This window comes from Vipera berus (genome assembly GCF_964194415.1).
Source record: "Vipera berus genome assembly, chromosome: 3".
NCBI lineage: Eukaryota > Metazoa > Chordata > Lepidosauria > Squamata > Viperidae > Vipera > Vipera berus.
In genome coordinates, this window is record NC_138204.1 from 31,062,959 (window position 1) to 31,086,662 (window position 23,704).

The 23,704-nt window shown below is 36.8% G+C and overlaps 1 protein-coding gene across 2 annotated transcripts in view; it reads right to left on the reverse strand.

Moving 5' to 3' along the window:
• Nucleotides 1–23,704, reverse strand: part of ITCH (itchy E3 ubiquitin protein ligase) — a 62,707-nt gene that overhangs the window by 16,705 nt on the left and 22,298 nt on the right. For both annotated transcript variants that reach the window (XM_081324298.1, XM_081324297.1), the window contains exons 5-21: nt 22,967–23,104; nt 16,945–16,987; nt 15,975–16,138; nt 14,944–15,172; nt 13,483–13,578; nt 12,628–12,802; nt 10,910–10,970; nt 9,929–10,013; nt 8,771–8,899; nt 7,099–7,171; nt 5,449–5,520; nt 5,190–5,278; nt 3,930–4,089; nt 2,814–2,947; nt 1,921–2,061; nt 1,071–1,191; nt 36–140 (exon numbers count right to left, since the gene is read on the reverse strand). In XM_081324298.1, the coding sequence (XP_081180424.1) occupies nt 36–140; nt 1,071–1,191; nt 1,921–2,061; nt 2,814–2,947; nt 3,930–4,089; nt 5,190–5,278; nt 5,449–5,520; nt 7,099–7,171; nt 8,771–8,899; nt 9,929–10,013; nt 10,910–10,970; nt 12,628–12,802; nt 13,483–13,578; nt 14,944–15,172; nt 15,975–16,138; nt 16,945–16,987; nt 22,967–23,104 (2,015 nt within the window). The remainder of the gene's footprint in view (nt 1–35; nt 141–1,070; nt 1,192–1,920; nt 2,062–2,813; nt 2,948–3,929; nt 4,090–5,189; nt 5,279–5,448; nt 5,521–7,098; nt 7,172–8,770; nt 8,900–9,928; nt 10,014–10,909; nt 10,971–12,627; nt 12,803–13,482; nt 13,579–14,943; nt 15,173–15,974; nt 16,139–16,944; nt 16,988–22,966; nt 23,105–23,704) is intronic.

Below are 23,704 nucleotides of genomic sequence, written 5' to 3' on the forward strand. Positions count from 1 at the left end.
GATAGACAAATGATGTCTATTCAAGGATTACAAACCTGCCAAAACCACACTATTTGCTTGCTTGTCCTGGTATAATGCCGGTAGATTGTATGTCTTTGCCAATCAGTCAGGTCAATCTCTTGCATTCCACATAAAAGTACCTGGGGCGCCGGGAGGAAGAGGGCGGAAAAGTGCAACACAAGTCAAGATCTGATTAACATATTTATTTTCCATGATTTGCAATGCAAGGGAAAAAAATCACTTAAGCCACAGTGCTTAAGTGACGATTTTAAGCCAACTCTTTTCGCACATAAAGAAAGGCTGCAAAACAAAGAATCTTATGCTGTTTATGGATCAAATCTCATACAGCCAAATGAATTTATTTCCAGCTCTGCTGCAGTTCATTCAAAGTGACCTTTAATACTAGTTCTTCCTTAAACTGGGGAAGCTCTGGAGAGCCTAGAGGCAAGGCAGATTTCACAATGATGACGATTTCTGCACTGCCCTGTCTCAGGTTAACTCAGTCTTTTCCTTCTCCCTCTAACTTTCAGCCTATCTTTCTATCCAATTTGCTATTACAGCACTTAAAAAGGAAAACATGCAAAAAAAAGTACTACTTAAATGGCTTTTCAGCCATTCTATTTCTTTAGGAAATTATCTGGCAGCCAGCCACGCGATACAAAATAAAACCATGGATGTGAGGAATAAATCAGAAGAAATTTTTGAAAGCTATTTTTACACTGTATAGCTGGTAAACAGGGGAGGAATCACTGTGTCCTTTTCAAGGATGATGGATTAGCTTCAAACTGCTTTTGAGAGATGGGAGAATAAAAGCGATGGCAGTAAATCTGCATTTTGTCTGGTTAAAAGTAATTGGAATAGTAATAAGGGAAACTAAAACTTTTGCTAAAATTTGGTAGCCCAGAGATTAAAATACAGTAGCCTTTAACAGTAGCAACAGTAGCTGTCCAGAATCACTTAGGATAGTGAGATGAGTGGCATATAAATATAATAAATAAATAAACTGTCCCTCAATTTATCAGTTCCCTTGAACAAATGTTTCTGTCCAAATTGTAGGTTTAAAGGTCTACCTCCAGCTCTTTGGCATCAAAGTATTGTAAGTATTGCTGTGATAGAATCTCATTGAACCCTTCAAAGAAAGCTTGTGTCTGCTCTTCAACACCCCGGGAAAGCCTCCATTCTGCTACCAGCCTTGAAAAGAAAATATACACTCATATGACAACAGCCAGTGCACCTTGATTCAGATGAATTATAATATTAATTAATGAAAAACTATAGGAATTTGAAATACTGAAGTCATTCACTGTTTGAAAAGGTAGCACACAAGAACAAAAGAACATGAAATCTTGCAGAACACCACCATAGCAAAAGGACACGATTAACTTCCAGCCTTGGGTGCTTCAACCAGGACACATAGTCTGCTATATTCAGTTATACAGTTCTAATGAATTGCAATTTGGACAAGGGACTTTTTCTGGGATTATGCAGAAGATTAAGGCACATATGAGCAAACTGTGTCACACACACAGCCCTTGGACACTCACACATACAGAAATGTAACCTAAGAATACAGGAAGCTTGGCTCACTTTCTCTCACAAATTAGCTGATCAGGGCTCTGAAGCAAGAGTGGGAAAGTTATGGTGCTCTAGAAATGGCCAACTACAGTTCTACAATCCCAGATAGCATGGCCAATGGAAGTTGATGGAAGTTGTAGTTTAAAGACAGGAAGTTCCCCATAACAATGCTGCAGCATGGAGGAGAAAAATGAAATTGATGAAAAAAATCTCCTCCCCCATGCCCAGCAGTAGTTTTACTCTGTTCAAGTTGTATGCATGAATGAAAAGAGACCTAATCAGAGAATAGCAACTTGAATCCAATAAAAAGTATGGTTAAAATACTTAAAATAATTTTGAACTTACTTAATATATTCTTCTTTGTTTTCTTCAGTAACAAGGAGGTTGCTACCATTGGGTTTCAAGTCATGGCTCTTTATTTCACCTAGAATTTCTTTATCAACTGAGAAATACATTTCTAGGCCACATTCTTCAATATTGTTTTCCCTACAAAATCAATACCATATAGTGTGATTAATTACTAAAATATTTTTACTATGATATATGACAATAAACAATATCAGGCTTAGGACTATAGTTCATAGATTTTAAAATCAGCACTCTTTTTCTGAAGCTGTGAGCTATGCTTCCTTTTTATATTATTCTCTGAAGATTACCGGTGGAGTGACATTGGCACAATGCCATTACAACAGTTAATGGAGTCAACATTTTGACAAGGTTATTTTTTTAAAAAAAAATACAAACTAGTTGTGTTGAGCCCAATGGAGGGTCAATGCTTCTAACCCATAAATCTTTCAAACTATGAAATGACATGCCAATGAAAATCAATGATACACTGTCACAAAAGAGCCCCCCCCAAAGAACGTTGAGGCTTTATTTGGCACAGAATGGTGTCTGATTTAAAAATCTACAGGCTATCAAAATTAGAAATATCAATCTCTCTAAATACTTGAAATTCATAAAATATTATTTGCCTTTTGGAGGATCCCAAAGACATGGTTCTATAATTAGGCCTGAGGTACGTAGCTAGTGAGCCACCCGGAGTCACACATGTGAGATGGGTGGCTACATAAATTGAATAAACAAAAAAATTAATAAATATTTCATTAAAATGTAAATTCAAATATGAATAGCAAAGTAACTTTTCAGTGAGACTTAAATATTTACTAATTTGGTCTAATTCGTAGACATTTATTTGGATAAAGTTAATATTCAAAAAGTGGAAATAAGAAACTCACTTAACCCAGATGAGGGAATTATAGAACTCAGGATCTACAGATTCCAAATCTTTTAATCCAACTGGCTTGTTGAGGATACGTTTATAGAAAGGTAGGGAGAAGCCTGTGTCTATAAATTTTCCATGGAATAATGCCTGAAAAGGATAGAAAGTATTACTTATCTTATATTCGTTGCACTCTGCATATCTGATTTGAAGTCTATGCTATTCCTATCACTTTGAAAGAAAATTTCACGAAAGGAATCCCACATTAGAATATATGCTAGAATTATAGTCTCAATTTTCTATCTTTTATTTCCCCCCTCTTCAGCAGCGTTTTCATATTATCTTAACATCCCATTGAATAATTGTTCTGTTTTCCAATTAATGAAGTCAAGATGTCAAAGAGATTCTGTATGTTTTCCTTGAAAATGAATGCTAAAAGCGTAAGATCATATTGTAGAAACTGGCTGACTTTCTTCTTCTGCTGTAACTTGATTTGAAACTTGTACACAGGTAGTTTATGATCTGCTCTATAATCAGCCCAATTATTTAACCCAGTGAACAATGCTGAATAATTTAACTTTTATTTGCGAGTTATTAGAACATGCAATTCAATATAATTTAGATACATTTAATTAAAAAGTACTGAAAACATCTCTACAATTTCATGCAGAGGGTTGGACTAGATGACCTCCAAGGTCCCTTCCAACTTATTATTATTATTAGATAGCCTATTTTAACAAAACATATGGCAGCCTATAATAACTTCATTTTTTTACATTTCAGAGCAAATTCAGAAAAAAAGGATTATTCTTATAGCACTCTAATTCAAGATATATGATAGATATATATTTTCTTCTTACCAGGTATTAAGAGGAATAGCAAAATTAAAAGCTTGGCAGGCTTTTAAATATATCGAGCATTCAAATATAAAACACTGGATGGAACACAAGAAAGATCACTGCTGCCAAGGATATCAATTTGGTAATATCCAATTACATATTTACATAAGATTTTAAAAGTAAAAAATGGACAGAGATTCTCGTCTTCTAGAATTAACCGTTTTCAGCCTTGCTATGTAGTTTTTATAAAATTTTAAATGTGTTATGAGTATTATTCCATGCACTGAACTCACCATAGCAATAAATCTACCAATAAAGCGGAAGTATTTCAGATGATCTGGATTGATGTAAGAAGCTGGGTTTATCTGTAGGCAGTAGTTATCCTTCCCTGCATATTCAAACAGGCAATACATTGGATTCAGCACTTCATGCGACAATAGAAAGAACCATTCCCTGAAACCACATAAAGAACTCACAGTCAACACCACAAAAAAAAACCACACGCACACATACAACAAACATAAAATTTAAGACATTGTGTATACATTTCTTTGGTGATAATACCTAAAAAAACTAATATGTTTGAAATATGCCTTTGTTTTTGCATCTGTGTCACGAGTTTCAACAAATATCGCATCTGCTAGACAACATCACACAAGTTTATAACAAAGAAACTTTAGAGTTATTCAGTGATGTCTACCTGCAAGTCAGGCATCAATAACAAATAATTTACAATGTTCAGCTTTTGGATGAAATTTGCAGAAGAAATGGCAGAAACTAAAGGCAGAGTCAAAATAAGAATCAACCTAGAGTTTCTACACAGTCACAAATGGTCTAAATCCAACCCCTCTTGAATTCTGTTAATCTTTATCCAGTGCTTAGATTCCTGTACACAGACATACATAATAATCAATTTAACTGGAATTTCAACATGTGGTCCAGGTCTTTCATGCCTGACAAATTCTTTTTATTATATTTATTTCTATGACAATGCAGTTTTATTTTCATAAGCCAATCACTACTCTTGAAATCTCCATGTATTTTTATTAAGCACTGTACTGTTTAAGAGTCTTGAGCAAAATTAATGCTATCCAAATTGTTGTATAATATCTAACATATTTTAGTTTACAAAATCACATTCCTGATGTTGATTTTTCAAGGTGTTTAGTTCCAAGATAGAAGTTCATACAAATAGATAATATTCTTATGTATTTGGCTGTACAAGAAATCTGAGAGATCTGGGGAGTAGGCAAGGATGCTTGAATGCGCTGTACATATGGATGAATACAATGAAATAAATGTTTGCATGCTAGTAGCTTCTAATTAGCAACAATTCCAACTGTTCTCAAATTTGTTTTTAGTTTATAGAAAATATAACTAAACTTGAACCTCACTGTATATACTTCACCTATATTTTACAGAGGGCATTAAAAAAAGCCTTTTAACATATCAGGGCAATAATGAAAAAGTAAAACTTCAGATTTCTTAAGCAACTTTCTACAGCATAATTTTACAGCTTTATGGGTTTGTTTTATGAATTAAGTCATACCTACCGCGCAACACCTCCATAGTCTAAGCCTTCTTCTCCTGGGAAAATGACCCACAAGCGTCTTCGTAGGTCCACGGCACTAAGGCTCATTATCTTCACAGGAAAAAAATGGAATGTTACTTAGAATGTTAGTAGTTTACATAGCTATTCAGATTAAAGCACATATAAGGCAGAGACACAAGTTGAAATTAGGAAAAAAATGCTAATCAAATAATTTTAGAAAAAATATATACTACTTAGTTTTAAAATTTCAGCTTATTTACCTGCTGAAATGAATCTTCAAACAGTGTTTTCCTGCTCACTGTTATTTTTATATGCTGGGGCATAGACAGTTGCTGAAATGTAAAAAAATACATTTGAAAAACAAACAAATTAGATAACCATAATTACAAACATATTGTACTCTCAGCACTCTCTCAAACATTCTCAGCAGGAACTGTGGATAAATTAATTACTTATCCTGAATAGGAGACACTTTATGTTCATACCCAGCAATTTTCTTGTTACAAAACAAGAAAGCTTCTTGCATTTATTTTGTGTTCATGTAGTGCATCTGATAAAATACAGATACAAGGCAATGTCTGATATATTAAAAGTAAAAAAGTTGATAATCAAGAAAATCTTAATTGGAAACAAAATTATAATTTATATGTGCAGGGAAAGATGTGGCAAGTTGGTCTACAGAGTCACAGAAGAAATATATCTATATATCTTCACTCATAAGGGTTACTCTCCAACAAGGCAAATTCATAATTCAAAGGAGAAATGGTGAACTCACTATAAAGAAACAATGCTATCTTTATGGTCAAATGATCTGAAAACAAAGTATTACTGTGCAATCTTTTGGGAAAAGGTGACATGCCAATTCTGTAATTTCCCCATTAACATACTTTTATAATCAAATATAAATGTTAATCACATTGGTATTTTTGTTTCTGTTGCTCCTCTCTGGGAGGAGGTTTTGAAGTATTTCTAGCAGGACTACTTGATTCTGTAATAGCTTTGTTCCCTATGGCATCTGTCTGCTAAACTCGCAAGATTTGTTTTTCTCGCCATGCACATGTTTATATAACCCGAACTAGACTGTTGTTTCTCTGTGTCATATATCTGGGTATATGCATAATTTTGTATTTATTTATTTTTTGTCATATTTATGTAGTGTATATTGGAGGTGGCGACCCTTTTGAGACCTGTATGCAATGAAATTTCATTTTAATGTATGCCGATTAGTGTACATTCAAAGTGACAATAAAGTTATCCTATCCTATCCTATCCTACTCTATTTTTATAATATTAATAAATTCAGGAGTAATTAGCACTGCGAATACTTCAAATTTGATTCCAAAATATGGATGCCTCTTCTTAGCAACTCTACAAACCCAGAAAAAGATGAGGCTGTTTTAATAGTGACCAATAGGCTACTTTAATGAGTCACCAACAAATGTTGTGGGGCAGGAAGGAGCGGTTCTTTTGTTTCGGGTCTGCATGGTATTACAGATCAAGACAATTTTTAAAAAAGAAACATTACTGCAGCGTGAGAAGAACCGAACTCTCTTTTTTCCCTCTTCAACCCTAATGTTGTGGAGCTGTTTTAATATACATCAGCTTCAGAAAATCAAAGACACAGAAACCTAGTTGTAGGGCCTGATGTATAATTCAGAAAGCATTATACAAATATATCTTACTCTGAACATAGAGACAATTATAAGCTCTGATTTGCTTAATCGTGATTTTTGAATAAGTCATGACAGAATTAAAAGGAATACTAACTCATAAACCATGTTTTATAACATGCTAATTTACACAAATCACAATATGGCGTAAAAAATTGCATGATTTCAGGCAAGGTTAAATGTTTTGCAGATGATAGCAAGAGCTCCATGATTACATTTCCAAAGGGAAGTATCTCTCACCTGACACCAAAATCGGAAATATTGGACCTTTGCTTTGAAATCACGAACATAGGCTATTTGAGGTCCATTGTCTCTGGAAAGAAAAAGCAAGGTGACACTGATTGAGCACACATGTATATTCAATTAAGCCTAAATAACTAAATAAAGTTGAACAGAAAAATATGCTGTCAGAATGCATACCATCTTTCCCCAATGGAATTGGCCCACCCCACTTGTGCTGGCAGCCTACTGCAGATCTGATCAGCCAAGAAATTTTGGCTGGTGGGATCCAGAAGAGCCTTTTCTTCCAGGGCTCCAGGATGTATGATCTGATTCCTCTCTTTTAGACTTCAGAAAAAGCCTTAAAACCTGGCTATGCCAACTAGCATGTTGTCCTGAGAGAAGCTGGCTAGAGGTGGTTGGTACACTAACAGAGAGGGCACCTCATCTCTACCCTTCAAACTCTTGTTTTTTATAATCTTTGAATGTTTCTTTTATCTGGATGTAAGCTGCTCAGAGTAGTCTGAACTGCGAGATGGGCACCAACTAAATTTGATTGATAAATAATAAATCAAATCAAATCCCTCTCACAATGAAATATTTCTCCATAAAAATCATTACTTAAAACAGCAATTTCCTATCTTGTGTTAAATATAAACTTTCTTCTTGGAAACAGAAGGACTATTTCACAAAGAGTTGAAAGTAGCTTAACTGGTTTTCTCAGCCAGTCATCTATTTCCTGCCTCCTGTCTTTTAAGCAATCTTCCAGCTAAACTTGATTCTTAACTCCTCCCGTTCCTTTCTATCAGATTTCCCAGGGACCTAGGGAGCACTGCCCAACTGTAAAAGAAGTCAAGGGGCATCTGGTTTCCTCCCAGATAGTAGGTTTTTTTTTTAAAAAAAATGTCCTGATGATCCATGGGAATTCAGTTTCTCCCAGAAAAGGAGGGCTTTCATCCTGGCATCAGAACCAGAATAAAGAAATTTCAGTGTTTCTTAAGTCTTGGTCTCTTGGAAATGTATGGATTTCATCACTCAGAATTCTGGGAGTTGAAGCCCACATATCTACAAATTGCCAAGGTTGAGAAACCCTGCTCTACTTCATCCATTCTTTTTTCTCTCATTACAACTGATTGTTGCTATTTCAGGTGTTCCTAACATACAACCCAGCAAGTGCAAATTAAATTGAAAGATCCAAAAAAGTGGAGGTGAAGAAGGTGATGAAGAAAGATAAATTGGAAGTCTTCTTTCCATTCTAATTTTACTGAAAGCATGGAGAATAAGCACAAATTATAAAGTGAAAAGACAGAAAAATATATTTGCCAATATCTCTAATGTTCAGTGTCACCCCACTTTTAATTTTAAATGGATTTAGCAGTGTAACATTTACATTAAACAGTGTTCACATTAAACACTGAAAAATAATTCCCTTTAAGCATTATCTTGTTTTGTTTTAGAAACTGTCCGAAAGCAGAAATAAATCTGACCTGCCTTGAGAATGAAGGGTATATAGAAGAGTGAAAACGCTATATTCAGACTGGCATAATAATCAGTATTATCAAATAATATTTTGTCAGAAAGTAGCAATGTAATTTAGTTAGTATGACAGTTGACCCAACCACTTTTGTGTTAACCCTGCCCCTTTTTACAGGCTACGTAAACACTGTTGATATTTTAGGAGGAAAAAACATACAAAGCAGACTTTCCAGTACGAGGATCGATGTATGTTGTTGTCCTTCTGTTGTGATCCACAAAATATGGAATTCCATCCACAGTGAATCTCATTTCCCAGCCCTCTGGTAAAGGTTTTTCATTTAATTGACTATAAAAACAGATATAAAAGATACGAACTGCATGTTACAAAACTGATGCAAATCATATCTGCATCTTAAATCCAAACTAGCAATTATTTGAGCAGAACTTTAATTGTCCACTACCATTTACCAGCCACTCAAAGGGACTGCATCATTAAAAGGGGGGGGGGGGAAAGAGATATTTAGTAAGAGAACATTAAAAAATCCTGCTATTCCTGCTCAGTGATCAAAGGTCAATGTTTCCTTATTAGATTATCAAAGAGAACAAATAACACTGTTTTCCTTACAGCTGGTATGTCTTTGCCATTCTCTTCTTTCTTGTAAAGATCTTTTAAACTCAAAATATGCCTTGACATCTGAACAGTTCATAAGGTATGGAGTAGACACTTGTTACAACTTAAATTTCATGCTGTTTTTCATTTTTACCAATATTCAACAAAATGGACAAGAGAAATAATAATCATTCTTTGAACTCACACAAGCATTATGTATGTCACATGCAATTATACAGCATCTTAACAGAATGTTAATATTTAAACTTTGTAGTATTTTACACAGGGTTCAAAGAGGCAAATGTGATACCTTCGCTCTACTCAATGTGCATGTGCATTTTTCAGTTATTATTACAGTACAGGTGCTTGTTTTAGCAAGAAACAATCTAAGTTAGAAGATTCTCCATACCTTTATGAATTACAAATCTTTTAGTATAGGAGTCCCCCAATCCCCGGGCTGCAGCCTGTTCGAAACTGGGCTATGGTAGAGATAGGCAAGCATGCATGTGTTAAGTTCCACTCGTCGAGCGGAGAGCGCTCACACAAGTGGAGCTGCGTGCATGAGCACAAGTGCCCACTGCTTGTTCAAATGGGGTTGTGTGTACCTACCACTCACATCTCCCCCACCCACCCCTGCCATACCGTGCTGGGCCACCAAGCTGGAAAGCTTGAGGACCACTGTTTTAGTACTCAATGCTTCTTTCATTGCTTGTAAGGAAAAAAAGCATACTTTCTGGAACATGGTTGAACAATTCTGGATCTTACCCTTGACTCCTGGGATCTTCCCACTGTGTGATGCGAGTATTATGATTGACAAAATATACTCTGCCATTGCTGTCTGTTCTCTTTTCTGAGAGAAAATACAATAATACATTGTTAGTTTTGATGTAAGTCATACCTAAGTAATATTTGTGTGGGCATGTTTGTTCATGGAAATTGCTAAGCACATTGATTTGTGCTTTAGATTGTAAGCCGCCCTGAGTCTTCGGAGAAGGGCGGGATATAAATGGGATTTAAAAAAAAATCTCATCCCAGTTGTGCACTATAACAATCTGGATGCCCCTCCCCTCTAAGGAAGGGCCCTCTAAGGAAAAGCTTAGAATGTGAAATAGGAGATGGAATTGGGAGATAAGGAACAGATGAACTTGCTCAAATGGAACCTTTCAGAGGATGAAGGAATTGCAAGTATGGAAATTCTCACTGAGAAAGCATTTATTTTGATACCACCCAACTGCATTTGGGCAGCTCTGAAATTATTTGTTGGTTTTAATCTTAAACGTTTTACCTGGAAATCTGATCTTTTGTAATAGTTATATAGATGAAGTATTTAAATTGATTTACAAGCTTAATCCCTTTTTATAAGGTATCATTGAAGAGCAGCAAAGAGTAAATCTACTCTCGGGGAAAAAAATAGGCCCCACTTTTTTTTATGAGTAATGCCCCTTCAGCAGAATATATTCTGGTCATTATCTCTTAAGAAACAAAGGTCAAATCCTGATTCCAGATTTTAAAAAATTATGCAGTTCTGCATGTAAAGTAGTAAAAATAAACTGACATTATGCATTAACTCCATAAATTTTAAAAAAGCATTTTACATGGCTTATGAATCTAAGTGCAAAGGCATGTAAACTTTGGGGTCATGAATGTCAGATAAGAAAAAAATAATCCTGGTGATTACTAAATTAAAGAAGTAAGAATAAATTCCAAATAAGTGACACTAGAAAATAGAACTTAAAAATATCTTACCCCATCCATGTGGCAAGGGACCAAGAGGATCAAATTCTTTATTCTGTGTAAAGTCTTGATTCTACAATCACAAGAAGACACATCTTAATAACCACTACCGTATTTTCCGGCGTATAAGCCGACTGGGCGTATAAGACGACCCCCCAACTTTTGAGATGATTTTCAAGATTTTTCATCTTATATGCCGGAAAATCAGCGAGCCCGGGAAGGCACGCCCTCCCCACTCACTGTGGAGGAAGCAGGGCAGGCTGGCATCTGGCGGGAGCCGGCAGGGCAGTCCTGCGCACGCGCGCGTTCCCCGGCTCCTAAGGAGTCCTCGGGGAGCCATGGCAGGCGCCTCACGCTCTTCCCTCTTGAGGCAGCATCGGTGGAGCCGTCCGGCATCGGGCAGGAGCCGGCAGGGCAGTCCTGCGCACGCGCGCGCTCCCCGGCTTTTAAGGAGCACTCCTTAGCAGCCGGGAAGTGCGCACGTGTGCAGGACTGCCCTGCCGGCGCGCGCTCCCCGGCTGTTAAGGAGCACTCCTTAGCAGCCGGGGAGCGCGCGCGTGTGCAGGACTGCCCTGCCGGCTCCCGCCCGACGCCGGACGGCTCCGTCAATGCTGCTTCAAGAGGGAAGAGCGTGAGGCGCCTGCCATGGCTCCCCGAGGACTCCTTAGGAGCCGGGGAGCGCGCGCGTGCGCAGGACTGCCCTGCCGGCTCCCGCCAGACGCCAGCCTGCCCTGCTTCCTCCACAGTGAGAGGGGAGGGCGTGCCTTCCTGGGCTCGCTGACTTGCAGCCAAGCCGGAGCCGAAAGGGGCTTTTCCTTCCACCCACCCTTTGGAATAGACGCAAGAGCTCCCGGGGTCTGGCGTTTGCAAGGGGGAGGGGAAGGGGCTGAGAGGCTCTTGGGGGTGGGAAGGGAGAGTCACGTTGGAGGGGGGACTGGACTAAGGAGACTTGAAGTTGCTTTGCAAGAACGGGGGCGCTCGATTGATTTATGTACTATTTTCCGGCGTATAAGACGACCCCCCAACTTTTGAGATGATTTTCATGGGTTAAAAAGTCGTCTTATACGCCGGAAAATATGATAATTAAACTGTCTTAGTGCTATTCATATATCATTTTAAAGCAAGATTTCTCTTTTAAGACCGTAAGTTTAGATGATGTGTTAATTAAGAATTAAAAGACCCAACACTGGCTAAGATTTTCTAGCAGGAGATAAGAAACTTATCAAGGCAATCTTTAGGTGTCTTTATAAACAAAATTAATACAATATATGAAGTGCTAGGGTTTAAGACTTAAGGGGTACTTTACAAAATAAGACTTGAATTCTGGTGAAATTCTGCAAACCCAATGAAATATTGCCAATGTGAGTCTCTTTCTTGAATAAATTATGCTCATAATCTATATACTTGGCTAAATATTACTTGTTTTGTTCCAAGAAATGCATAAAACAGTCTGAAATATCTAAGTCATAATTCTCTGAAGTAAAGAATTATTCAAAATAATATTGTAAGCAGAAGTAATTTTCAAAACTGTAAAAGAAGGAAAAACAGTAATTTCTATGTATATCAAGCAAATTACATTTAAATTTTATTGCACTGCTTTGTTTTTGGAAACTTAATGGATTCTCACTAGAAATTAATTAATATATTATTCTCTCAATTCTTAAGTTTCATTAGATGGGGTTGTGCTAATGTATCTGTTAGATTTGCTACCCATTCTTCAGTGTTCTCACCCCATATATGAACCTCTGGTTAAATTGCTGCATAGCTCCTTGAAGCTGGCTACGCTGAAGTTGCCATTGCTCATAATTACGGACAGATTCTAGAGTTGGTCGTTGCCAAGTGGTTGTTCTGGTGAAATGGTCAACATAATAAATCCGTCCCATGTTGTCTACTCGGCGCTCCCAGCTAAAGAACAAGGATGATATATTTAAATGAAAGCAGCACAGACCTCAAAGTACATAGCAAACAGAGAAAGGAAGAAAGAAAACGGAGAACGCATGCAGTATAAAGGACACACACACACACACACACACACACACACACAAAGAGGGAGCTTTATGTTTGTCACTTGGAGGTCCTGAATGAAAGCCAGGATATAAATCTACACATAAACAAATAAATAAAACGGGTCAAGCAAAATAATTCTTCAATTTTACTTGAACAGTGAGGAAAGAGTAATTTATCTTTAATTTTATCACTATACTATTCTATTTTTCAATTCTAGCATTTGATTAAAGCATCTATACTTTATTTATGCATGTCTACCTTGTCTGTAATAGCAAAAATAATATGGCTTTTCTTTTTAAATTATTCAAGTGTATCATATATATTTAATAAATATATTAGTATATGAAAAATTAGATTTGATTCTTTTCTTGTCTACTGAACCAGAAAGAAGGTAGGGGCAGTACAGCAAGCCTAACAATGCTGAAGTCATACCCACAGGTTCTTTTACAACTGTTTGGGAATGCCCCAAATTTCTAAATCTACAGCAGCAACAACAACATTCAACAGTAATAAAACATATAACTCCCAAAGCAATATCAACCTAACAAAAAACAATCCATGAGTTAAGAATTGCTCACCCTGGAGGAAGAGGCTCTGGCCTATCCCATGTTGTTCTTTTTTCTACATGATCTACATAGTACATTCGGCCATGCTGATCCACTCTTTGTTCCCACCTGGAAAAAAACACAAACTGTCATATGTGAATTTGTTCAAATACCTTCACCTTGTTGCTTATTTTTAAGTGGCTTCTTAACCCCTCTGCAAATGCAATATATAATAAATGCATTTTTTTCATATATAGACATTATACAAGTCAAAGCCTTGCTTTCATTTGACATTTGTAAGTCTGCTATTACTATAGTGCAATCCTTGATAAAAAAATCTTCAACAATTTGCAATTTCACAAATCTTCTAAGCTAAAAATATTTCGTCACGTTTGCATTGTCTGTTTTTTAACTCAAACATTTAGGGTGGCAAACATTGAATTTATCATTTTAACCTCACAGTAAAACGTTTGGATCAACTACCCATCTTAATTTGGCAGTTAGGATCTAAATCACTCTCTGTGATTTAGTGCTCTGACAGTACTCGTTGCCCATCACATTTTGTGAAAAGCAGAACAAAACCTGCTTGTCATTCCAATGAAATGCTCACTGCATTCTATTCATATTTCTGCAGTATATTTTCAATTCAGTGTTGGACTACAATCCTTCTAATAAGCAGACCATTCAGATCTAGACAGTTTTATCTTTACTATATCACACTAACTTGAGAACAAGAATTTTTGATGACCTAGAGGTGCTGCACTACTTGGAAAATAGCCACACTAGTTCATATTAGCCAATAATTTCTAATGATACGTTGGAAACTATCATTTTAATTATAAACCATATTTTTCCATCAGTATTGCACAAAGCTATCTAACTGTACCTGCTTAGCTGGACTTATATCAGCTATTTTGCTTTGGTGCTGCACTCAACGTTTGTTGCTATAGGAATTTTGATATTTATTTATTTATTTAATTAGACTTATATACCGCCCTTCTCCCGTAGGACTCAGGGCGGTTCACAAGGTTTTTAAAAAACAATACAAGAAGTTACAAAAATTAAAAACAATTAAAATAATTACATTAACCTTGAAATAAAACCCCAATTACAATTAAAACCCCAGTTAATACTCTCAGTCCAGGCCAGAAAGCTCGAAGAGCCAGGTCTTTAGGCCCCGGCGGAATGAGCGAAGGTCAGGGGCAGTCCTAAGCTCTACAGGCAGCTGGTTCCAAAGGGCTGGTGCACCCACAGAGAAGGCCCTCCCCCTGGGTATTTTCCGCCGGCAATCTTTTACCGGCGGTACCCTGTGTCATCAGATCAGATTTCATAAAGAACTTTAAAAACTGGTTTATACTGTAGGTGGCAGAATTTTATGTCTTAAGATACGAGCCATACATGAGAGAGATGAAAGAAAGGGCCGTCTTTCAGAGGAAAAGATGCTAAGCTACAAAAATACTTATAATACAGAATATAACAACATCAAACACTTGCCCAGGTGGAAGAGGACCTTGGCTAGCTGTATGGTGGGGCTGTGTAATGGGAGTTGCTGGCTGAACTTGTCTGCATATGGGCGGCGTAGCTAAAGGAGCTGCTGCAGGAGGAGCTGTCCCTGAAGTTCCTCCATCAGAACTTGGTTCTGCTGCTGCTGCTGTGCTTGCAGTGGGCACAGTTTCTTTATTAGCCCCTTCTGATTCTATGAAAGAAGGGCCATTGACAGATGCTGCAGAGAATACAGATTGGAAAGAAGGCAATGGTTACTTTTATTCCGATACATCAGAGAAAGCCGGTAGGTTTCTACACGGGACATGATAGTAGCATTATTAGATCTTTGATTAAGAATAGTCAAGTAAAAAAGCCCTTTAAAACACTTAAAATATCAAAATGCATTTATAACACTACATTAAAAATTAAGGATCAATTGTTTTGAAAAAGTATCTCCCAGTTAAATTTTAATTAATTCCATTTCAGGGAAACTGTGGAGTGGGTTTCAGAAAATTAAGACAAACAATTTGGGATAAAGGTTCTTGTCCTCTTGATGACAAAAATTTGGAAGTCTTTAAAGAGAGTATTCCCAGATTTCAGAGGACAATATACAAATATATAAATTTGCACAGCCAGGTTTGAGAAGGTTCATGTAAATGAAAAATCTATTACATAAATATGGTGAAATCTTCCAAACTTTAATCATCCATGTCTTACCGTTGTAAACTTCTCTTTACATAGTTTGAGAATGTTTTCCTGAAGATCAGAAAGCTACACTTTCAATAAAAAAGTACAGTGGGCAGACAATAGCAACAGCACTTAGTCTTATATACTGCTCCATAGTGTTTTACAGCACTCTCAGAGCAATTTACAAATGTCAGCATATCGTCCCCAACAATCTGGGTCTTCATTTTACCAACCTCAGAAGGATCGAAAGCTGAGTCAACCTTGAGCCGGTCAGGATCAAACTCCTGGCATCATTCATAAGTAAAATAAACTCTGAGAGTTTGAAAACTTATTTCATATTGATATTCACATACCAACTGGAGCTGAAGGCCTACGAGGGGTGGGTGGAGGTGGTCGAGAGGGTCTGGGAGGTCTAGAAGGTTTGAAGCCGCCATTTGCAATCAATGGAGAGTCACTGGTATTAGCCCCCTTGTTTTCATTGGAAACAGCAGTCTCATAACTGTCAACACTGCTACACCTTAATAGAAAGGAAAATACAATTTATCCTTGAAACCTGAAGTTGGCATCTAGATAAAAAGAGTACCGTAAGTTAAATTTCCAAATCAAATACTAAATACTGTGCTATAACAGAGCAAAGGATCACTGAAGTTATTGATGAGTTTTATGCTGACCTCCAGTGTTCCCTTTTGACAATGCCCACGGTCCCTCTAATGAAGATGGTAAGCGCTCTTATTATTTTGCTTTGAAAAAGAAGGAGAGCAAAACAGATAAAAAATGTGCAGGTATGTTCTAAAAACTTCATGAAAAGGTGAAATTTCAATAAGGGCAAGTTATCTGACATTTATTATTCCTCAAAGCAATTCTTGACATAAAAGATATCAAAGGGAAAAGATACAAAATGGTTTCTGGAAAATGTATTTCATTTTGCCTGAGATAGTAGAATGGATGTTATAAGAAATAATGGCATGTGATCAAAAACACGAGTGGGGCAACACCATGGAGAGGTTTGGATGAGCTGTCTGTACAGGATCCTAGAACAGGCAGGAAGTCAGTATAGGTTGGCTTTCATGTAGCCAGAGTGACATGAATAATTCTGACCAGAAAGGATTTTATGACATTAGAATACAAATACAATTCACCATATTAAGCATGTCATTGAATCAGCTTATATTCATCTACTCTCCGCTTAGTCTTTCTGAATTACTCTATTTACTTTAAATAAATATTTAAATATAAATTTTAAATGTATTTATGCTGAATCAATTATAGCTAGGCCAACAAGCATCTAGAAGTCATAGTAAGATACAATTGGAACCACCTTACCTTGTTTCATTTCTTGCTTTGGAGCCATCATTTTGCACAGGACCTTAAGCACAAGGCAATACAAATTTACAACATTTATCACACTAAAAAGATATAAACATTACATAATTATACTGGGAAATTTTATTCACCTAAATATTGACACTAAATATATGATAAAGTGGGACCATACGTGTCCCACCAAAATAGAGAACCCAGAACCAGGATCCAGGAAACAGTTCTTAGCTGAGCAACAGAGGAGGCTGGCAATTTTTAGCAATAGCTTCTTTCACTTCAGCCCTCATTATCCCTTCAGTGTTGTTCTGGAGAATCCCCCCAAAACAGGTAAGCTTTTTAGGGAGCTGAGAAGAGGGAAAGAGAATTCTGTGATTTTATATAAATTAAAATCAGAAATCAGACAGGAAGTTTGTAGACACCATTGCTTGTCTTTGGTTAAAATATACATTGACGATGCCTGAAATAAACAACTGACATTTGCAGGAAGACTAAAGGCTATGAATAACACAGTACAGAAAGTTATTTCTCAAATGGAAACAAAATGGAACAATGGTGATCCAGGTTAGTGTCTTTTTTGATGAAGCAATATTTTTGAAATCAACTCCCCAGGGAGGTCACCTGTCCATGTTATCGCTTTGGATCAAAATACAACTTTTAATTTGCCTGGAGTTTTTAGTTAGCTATTTTGGGCTTCATACATAAAAATAAAAACTTGACAGATAAATAAATATCAATTTGTTGATAATGAGAAATGATAATGTGATGTTTCTAAGACAGAATCAAAAATTATTTTTGAGAAAGAATTCAGTGTGTGGCAAACTGCTATATAAGGTCTAATGCAGTTTTCCCCAACCTGTTGCCTTCTGGTATCTTGGACTAAGTTCTTTTAATTGCTAGTTCGTGTGCCTACAGTCTATGCCAGAAATGTCCAACTCACAACATCACGTGACGTTGCACAACGTATCGGGATGGTTTTGCCATTGCCAGCAATGGGGTGGGTGCCAAAGAATTGAGGCCTTTGAACTATGGTGCTGGAGAAGACTTCTGTGAGTCCCTTGGACTGCAAGGCGATCAAACCGGTAAGTCCTAGAGGAGATCAACCCTGACTGCTCTTTAGAAAGCCAGATCCTGAAGCTAAAACTCAAATACTTTGGCCACCTAATGAGAAGGAAGGACTCACTGGAGAAGAGCCTAATGCTGGGAAAGGTTGAGGGCAAGAGAAGAAGGGGACGACAGAGAATGAGGTGGTTGGATGGAGTCACTGAAGCAGTAGGCGTGAGCTTAAATGGACTCCAGAAGATGGTAGAGGACAGGAAGGCCTGGAGGAACGTTGTCCATAGGGTCGTGATGAGTCGGACACGACTTCGCAGCTAACAACACAACTCTTCTGCTATTAAAAAAGAGCTTGTATTAACATATATATAAAGTATCTGGGCCATTTTTTTCATGCTTCAGTGGTCACAAATCAAAAGTTGGAAGGGAGGATGTTGCTGATTCTTTGCGACACCATGGCTCCCTGGCCTATAGATGACTGAATACAAGAATCTATACTTGAGTCCCATTGTCAATCATCTGAGGTCAGCCACATCAGGAAACAGAAACTGAATGAAATACTGGGACTCTATTTTATTGTTTATAAAGATTAACAGCAGAGTCTTGAAAGCCTAGCAGAGTTTTTCAAAGAGCCAAACTACCTAAGGTCACAGAAGATACCAGAAATATGTTAAACGAGGAAATTCGACTATCTGAGGTGATAAAAGCTATTAATGCACAAAAGAATAATAAAGCATCGGGACCCGACGGTCTTCCATCAGAAATTTATAAAGAATTACAAAATATCCTAGCTCAACCCCTAGTGGAGGTATTTAACGCAGTATTAGAAGGCGCAAGGACGCCTAAATCTTGGCTAGAGGCAAACATAACCCTTATTCCGAAAGATAACACAGACCATACATTAATCCAAAATTACAGACCCATATCACTTCTTAACTCGGACTACAAGATATTTACATCAATTATAGCGGAACGATTGAAACGATTTCTGAATGATTTCATACACGCAGATCAAAATGGTTTTCTCGCTAAGAGACACACTAAGCACAACATTAGAATAATATTAGATACATTGGAGTACTATGAATTACATAGCGAACAACAGATGGCATTACTTTTCTTAGACGCCCAAAAGGCATTTGACAATGTTAAATGGTCTTTTTTGTGCCAACAGCTTAGCTTTATGAATATGGGTGAAAAATTTATAAATATAATTAGGGCAATTTATGACAATCAGGAAGCAAAAATAATTATTAATGGGGAAGCATCTAGCAAGTTTCAAATTCAAAAGGGAACACGGCAAGGCTGCCCCTTATCACCATTGCTGTTTATATTGACTCTTGAAGTATTAACGAGAACTATAAGAAACGACCCAAAGATAAAAGGATTAACCATTAAAAAGGAAACCTTTAAATTGCAAGCTTTCGCGGACGATCTGGTTTTTATTATGGAGGATCCATGTCAGACGGGACCAAAGCTATTGGAAGAATTATCTAAATATGGTGAGGTTGCCGGACTGCGAATAAATAGAAATAAGACCAAGATGATTGTTAAAAATATGACCAATAAACAAAAAGGTAATCTGGCCGAAATCATGGATATAGAAATAGTCAAGAAAATAAAATATCTAGGGATTAACATTACGGCTAGATGCACTTCACTCAAAAAGGATAATTATGATAATGTAGTGAACCAAATAAAAGGTGATCTGGAAAGATGGGGAAACCTAAAACTCTCATTATTGGGAAGAATCGCTGTCATTAAGATGAATATTCTGCCTAAAATCCTGTTTCTGTTTCAGAATATCCCAATTCAACTCGACTCTAAATTTTTTCGAAATTTGGATAAATTATCACTAAATTTTATTTGGCAGGGGAAAAAACCAAGAATTAAATTGAAATATTTACAAGACACGAAGGAAAATGGGGGTTTTGGATTGCCAGACTGGGAATTATATTACCACGCCGCGGCCCTGAGCTGGATTAGAGAATGGGTAATCTTGAGAAATAGAAGACTATTAACTTTAGAGGGTCACGATTTGCAATATGGCTGGCATGCTTTCCTATGGACGGAGAAACAAGGTCTTTTCTCGCATTTTCAAAGACACCGGATCAGGCAAGCGCTACTTAATACTTGGAAAAAAATTAGATCTCACAATTACACCAAAATACCGGTCTGGCTATCCACCCTTGAAGCGATAGTTTACCCAAATCTGTTTGATTTGGGTAACATAATCTCATACAAGGATATTCTGAATGAGGAGGGGGAATTGAAACTTAGGAATGAACTAGAATTACAAGGTATAAAACTCGATTGGTGGGCCTACTTACAAATCCAATCGAGATTTAGGAAGGATAAAAATGAATGGGGGATATATACCTCTGAAACAGCATTGGACAAAATATTATTGGGACCGGACTCTAAACAAATAAGGAATTTTTATAAATTACTTTTGGGATATAAGCTGTTTGAAGAGCAAGTGAAAGACCCCATGTTGACCTGGGCTAACAATTTAGGACATAACATCGACCTAGATACTTGGCAAACAATTTGGGATAGGAATAAAAGGATAACACTGGCCTCATCGTATAAAGAAAATTTATTTAAAATGTTTTACCGATGGCATCTTCCCCCAGCCCGCTTAGCAAAAATGTACACAACAGCATCTCCCAAATGTTGGAAGTGTTCTGAAGAGATAGGCACATACTTCCACACGTGGTGGTCTTGCAGTAAAACACAAAAATTTTGGAGAATGATTTGGATTTGGCTGAAAGAAATATTGAAACAAGATCTGGAGTTTAGTCCAGAACTTTTCTTGTTGGGAATCACGAAAGAGAAATATCCTAAAGATGTGCTATACTTAACGATCCATATTATCACAGCAGCTAGAATATCATTTGCGCAAAAATGGAAAAAGAATGAGATCCCAGGACAAAAAGAGGTTATTAGGAAAATTTGGGATTGCGCTGAAATGGACAAATTAACTTTGGAATTAAAGAATAAAGATCAATCAGACTATTATAGAATTTGGAACAAATTGTATCTTTGGATGGATAAAAAGAAAGGTCTCTATTAGGTTTTACAGACTAGCTCACTGTTTTAAATATTGTGGTATTTCACCGATTTGTAATCTAAGTGTATTTAAGTGTATTTTTGATGTACATATATACATGTATATATATATATTTAAACATTGTAGACAAAAAGGTTTGTCAGCTCGCTGGTACTGTGTCCAATGTTTTTAAATAATAAATTTAATAAAAAATTTAAAAAAAAAAAAAAAAAAAAAAGAAAGCCAGATCCTGAAGCTAAAACTCAAATACTTTGGCCACCTAATGAGAAGGAAGGACTCACTGGAGAAGAGCCTAATGCTGGGAAAGGTTGAGGGCAAGAGAAGAAGGGGACGACAGAGAATGAGGTGGTTGGATGGAGTCACTGAAGCAGTAGGCGTGAGCTTAAATGGACTCCAGAAGATGGTAGAGGACAGGAAGGCCTGGAGGAACGTTGTCCATAGGGTCGTGATGAGTCGGACACGACTTCGCAGCTAACAACACAACTCTTCTGCTATTAAAAAAGAGCTTGTATTAACATATATATAAAGTATCTGGGCCATTTTTTTCATGCTTCAGTGGTCACAAATCAAAAGTTGGAAGGGAGGATGTTGCTGATTCTTTGCGACACCATGGCTCCCTGGCCTATAGATGACTGAATACAAGAATCTATACTTGAGTCCCATTGTCAATCATCTGAGGTCAGCCACATCAGGAAACAGAAACTGAATGAAATACTGGGACTCTATTTTATTGTTTATAAAGATTAACAGCAGAGTCTTGAAAGCCTAGCAGAGTTTTTCTTTTTCTCCCTCTTATACCAAAGAGTGAAAGCAGAGGAAGCTTGAGTTTCTTCCTTACTCTCTCTTGTCTTTCCGGCTAAGTTGTTTTCCTGACAGCTGCCAAATATCTTATTCAAGGCAACCTCAGTACTCCTCTACACCAAAGGTTAATCTGGATATGTTGCTGGTGGTTCTGATCCTTCCTAAACGGGCAGCTCCAATTAATATTAATGGGAGAAGAGTGTTTGATCCATGGCCACTGCATATAGAGTGCAGCACTCACTCTATCTTATGTAATAATTATATGAATGAGTTGGGAGACATCATCTAGCTATTTTGGATGGCTTTCATCAATGTGAAGTCACTACCCAGTTATTACTCCACAATGGGCCAGGCTGGAGAAGCTTGTTTATTCTGGCGCCTGGAAGCTTGTAAGAATTTGAAACAGAACCCTATCAAACCAGAATGGTTGTTTGTCCAGAAACTGGCTGGTTTTCTGTTATGCTGATACTAGACATTACTAAATCTGAATATTATTTATTACATTTGTATGCCTCCAAATCTGCCAGGGACTTACAAAAGTCAACAATTAAAACATTAACAGTGTTACCAGCAATTATACAATGAAAACATACCTGATAAAATTAAATAATTTAAAATGATAAAACCTAACTTTTATAATCTTGACATCATGATCCAATCTGGAAAACGAACCCACAATAGCAGCAGTAATAAATAATTGATGGCAAATAACTTCCAAGTGCCTCTAGAATGGTTTTGTCTTTACTACTTTTGGGAATGCCGTTAAAGGAAGAGGCTTGTCTGAGATTTTTTTTTTGGGGGGGTGGGGCTATTCCAAAAGATTGGGCCCCTAACCAAAACACCTTAGTATTCCAAGCGGGGTTATGACTGTCTTGTAGCTAAGACTTTAAGTCACGATGTTCATTGCCATAAAATATATTTTTATTTAGAATTATGCTATTTAAAAATAGAATTGCTCTGGCAAGAAATTGACAGCATAAGGCAGAATACCTATAATTTCAACAAATTTTCTCATAGGAAATACCTCATAGAGGTCTGAACAAAGATTGAGGGTTTTGTTTATGTAGCATAGATACTCTATAAGAAAATATTACTCACTACTTATGCTTGAGGCATCACCATTAGTCAGAAGCTCAGAATCCACCTGCATACCATCTAGACAGACAGACAACTCTCCAACTCCATCCGGTGGTTCTTTGTCACCAATAAGATCCATGTTCACAATCACTTCCTCAACTATATAAAAAACAGAAATAGTCTATTAAAATGTTTTAATTGCTTAAAGCCAAGCAAATGGATTAGAATTGTAAACAACATATTTAAATCCCTCACATGTGCATTTCAAAGGGTTGCTGATAGTGTTAACTGTAATTCAATGCTCCTTTCCTATTTTTTCACCTTTATCTTTATATCAGTCCTTATTGTACCACACATTCTTCAATAGTCTATGGAAGTAAATCTCATTGATGAAATGAGCTCTTACAATTGTTCCATTATTGCACCAAATGAAAAAGGCTTAGATATTTTGACATTCATCAAGAGGACCACAAATGTTTTTCAGATGAGGTAACAGCAGATTTCTGCCTGAATGGCAATTCAGTAGCAAAGGTTCCTGCAAAAGATTTTGCTACTATATTTTAAAATAGGATTTCCATTCAAATCATTTGAGTAATAAAAAAATCAGAGTTCTTTGCAAATACTTTTCTTATTGCAACTCATTTATTTCTGCATAATATAAGTCTCAACACCCCTTGGAAACATCACCATACATTAATGTGCATTTCAAAGTGTCAAGAATGAATTAGAATGGCACTGTTTAAAGCATGAATATCTAAG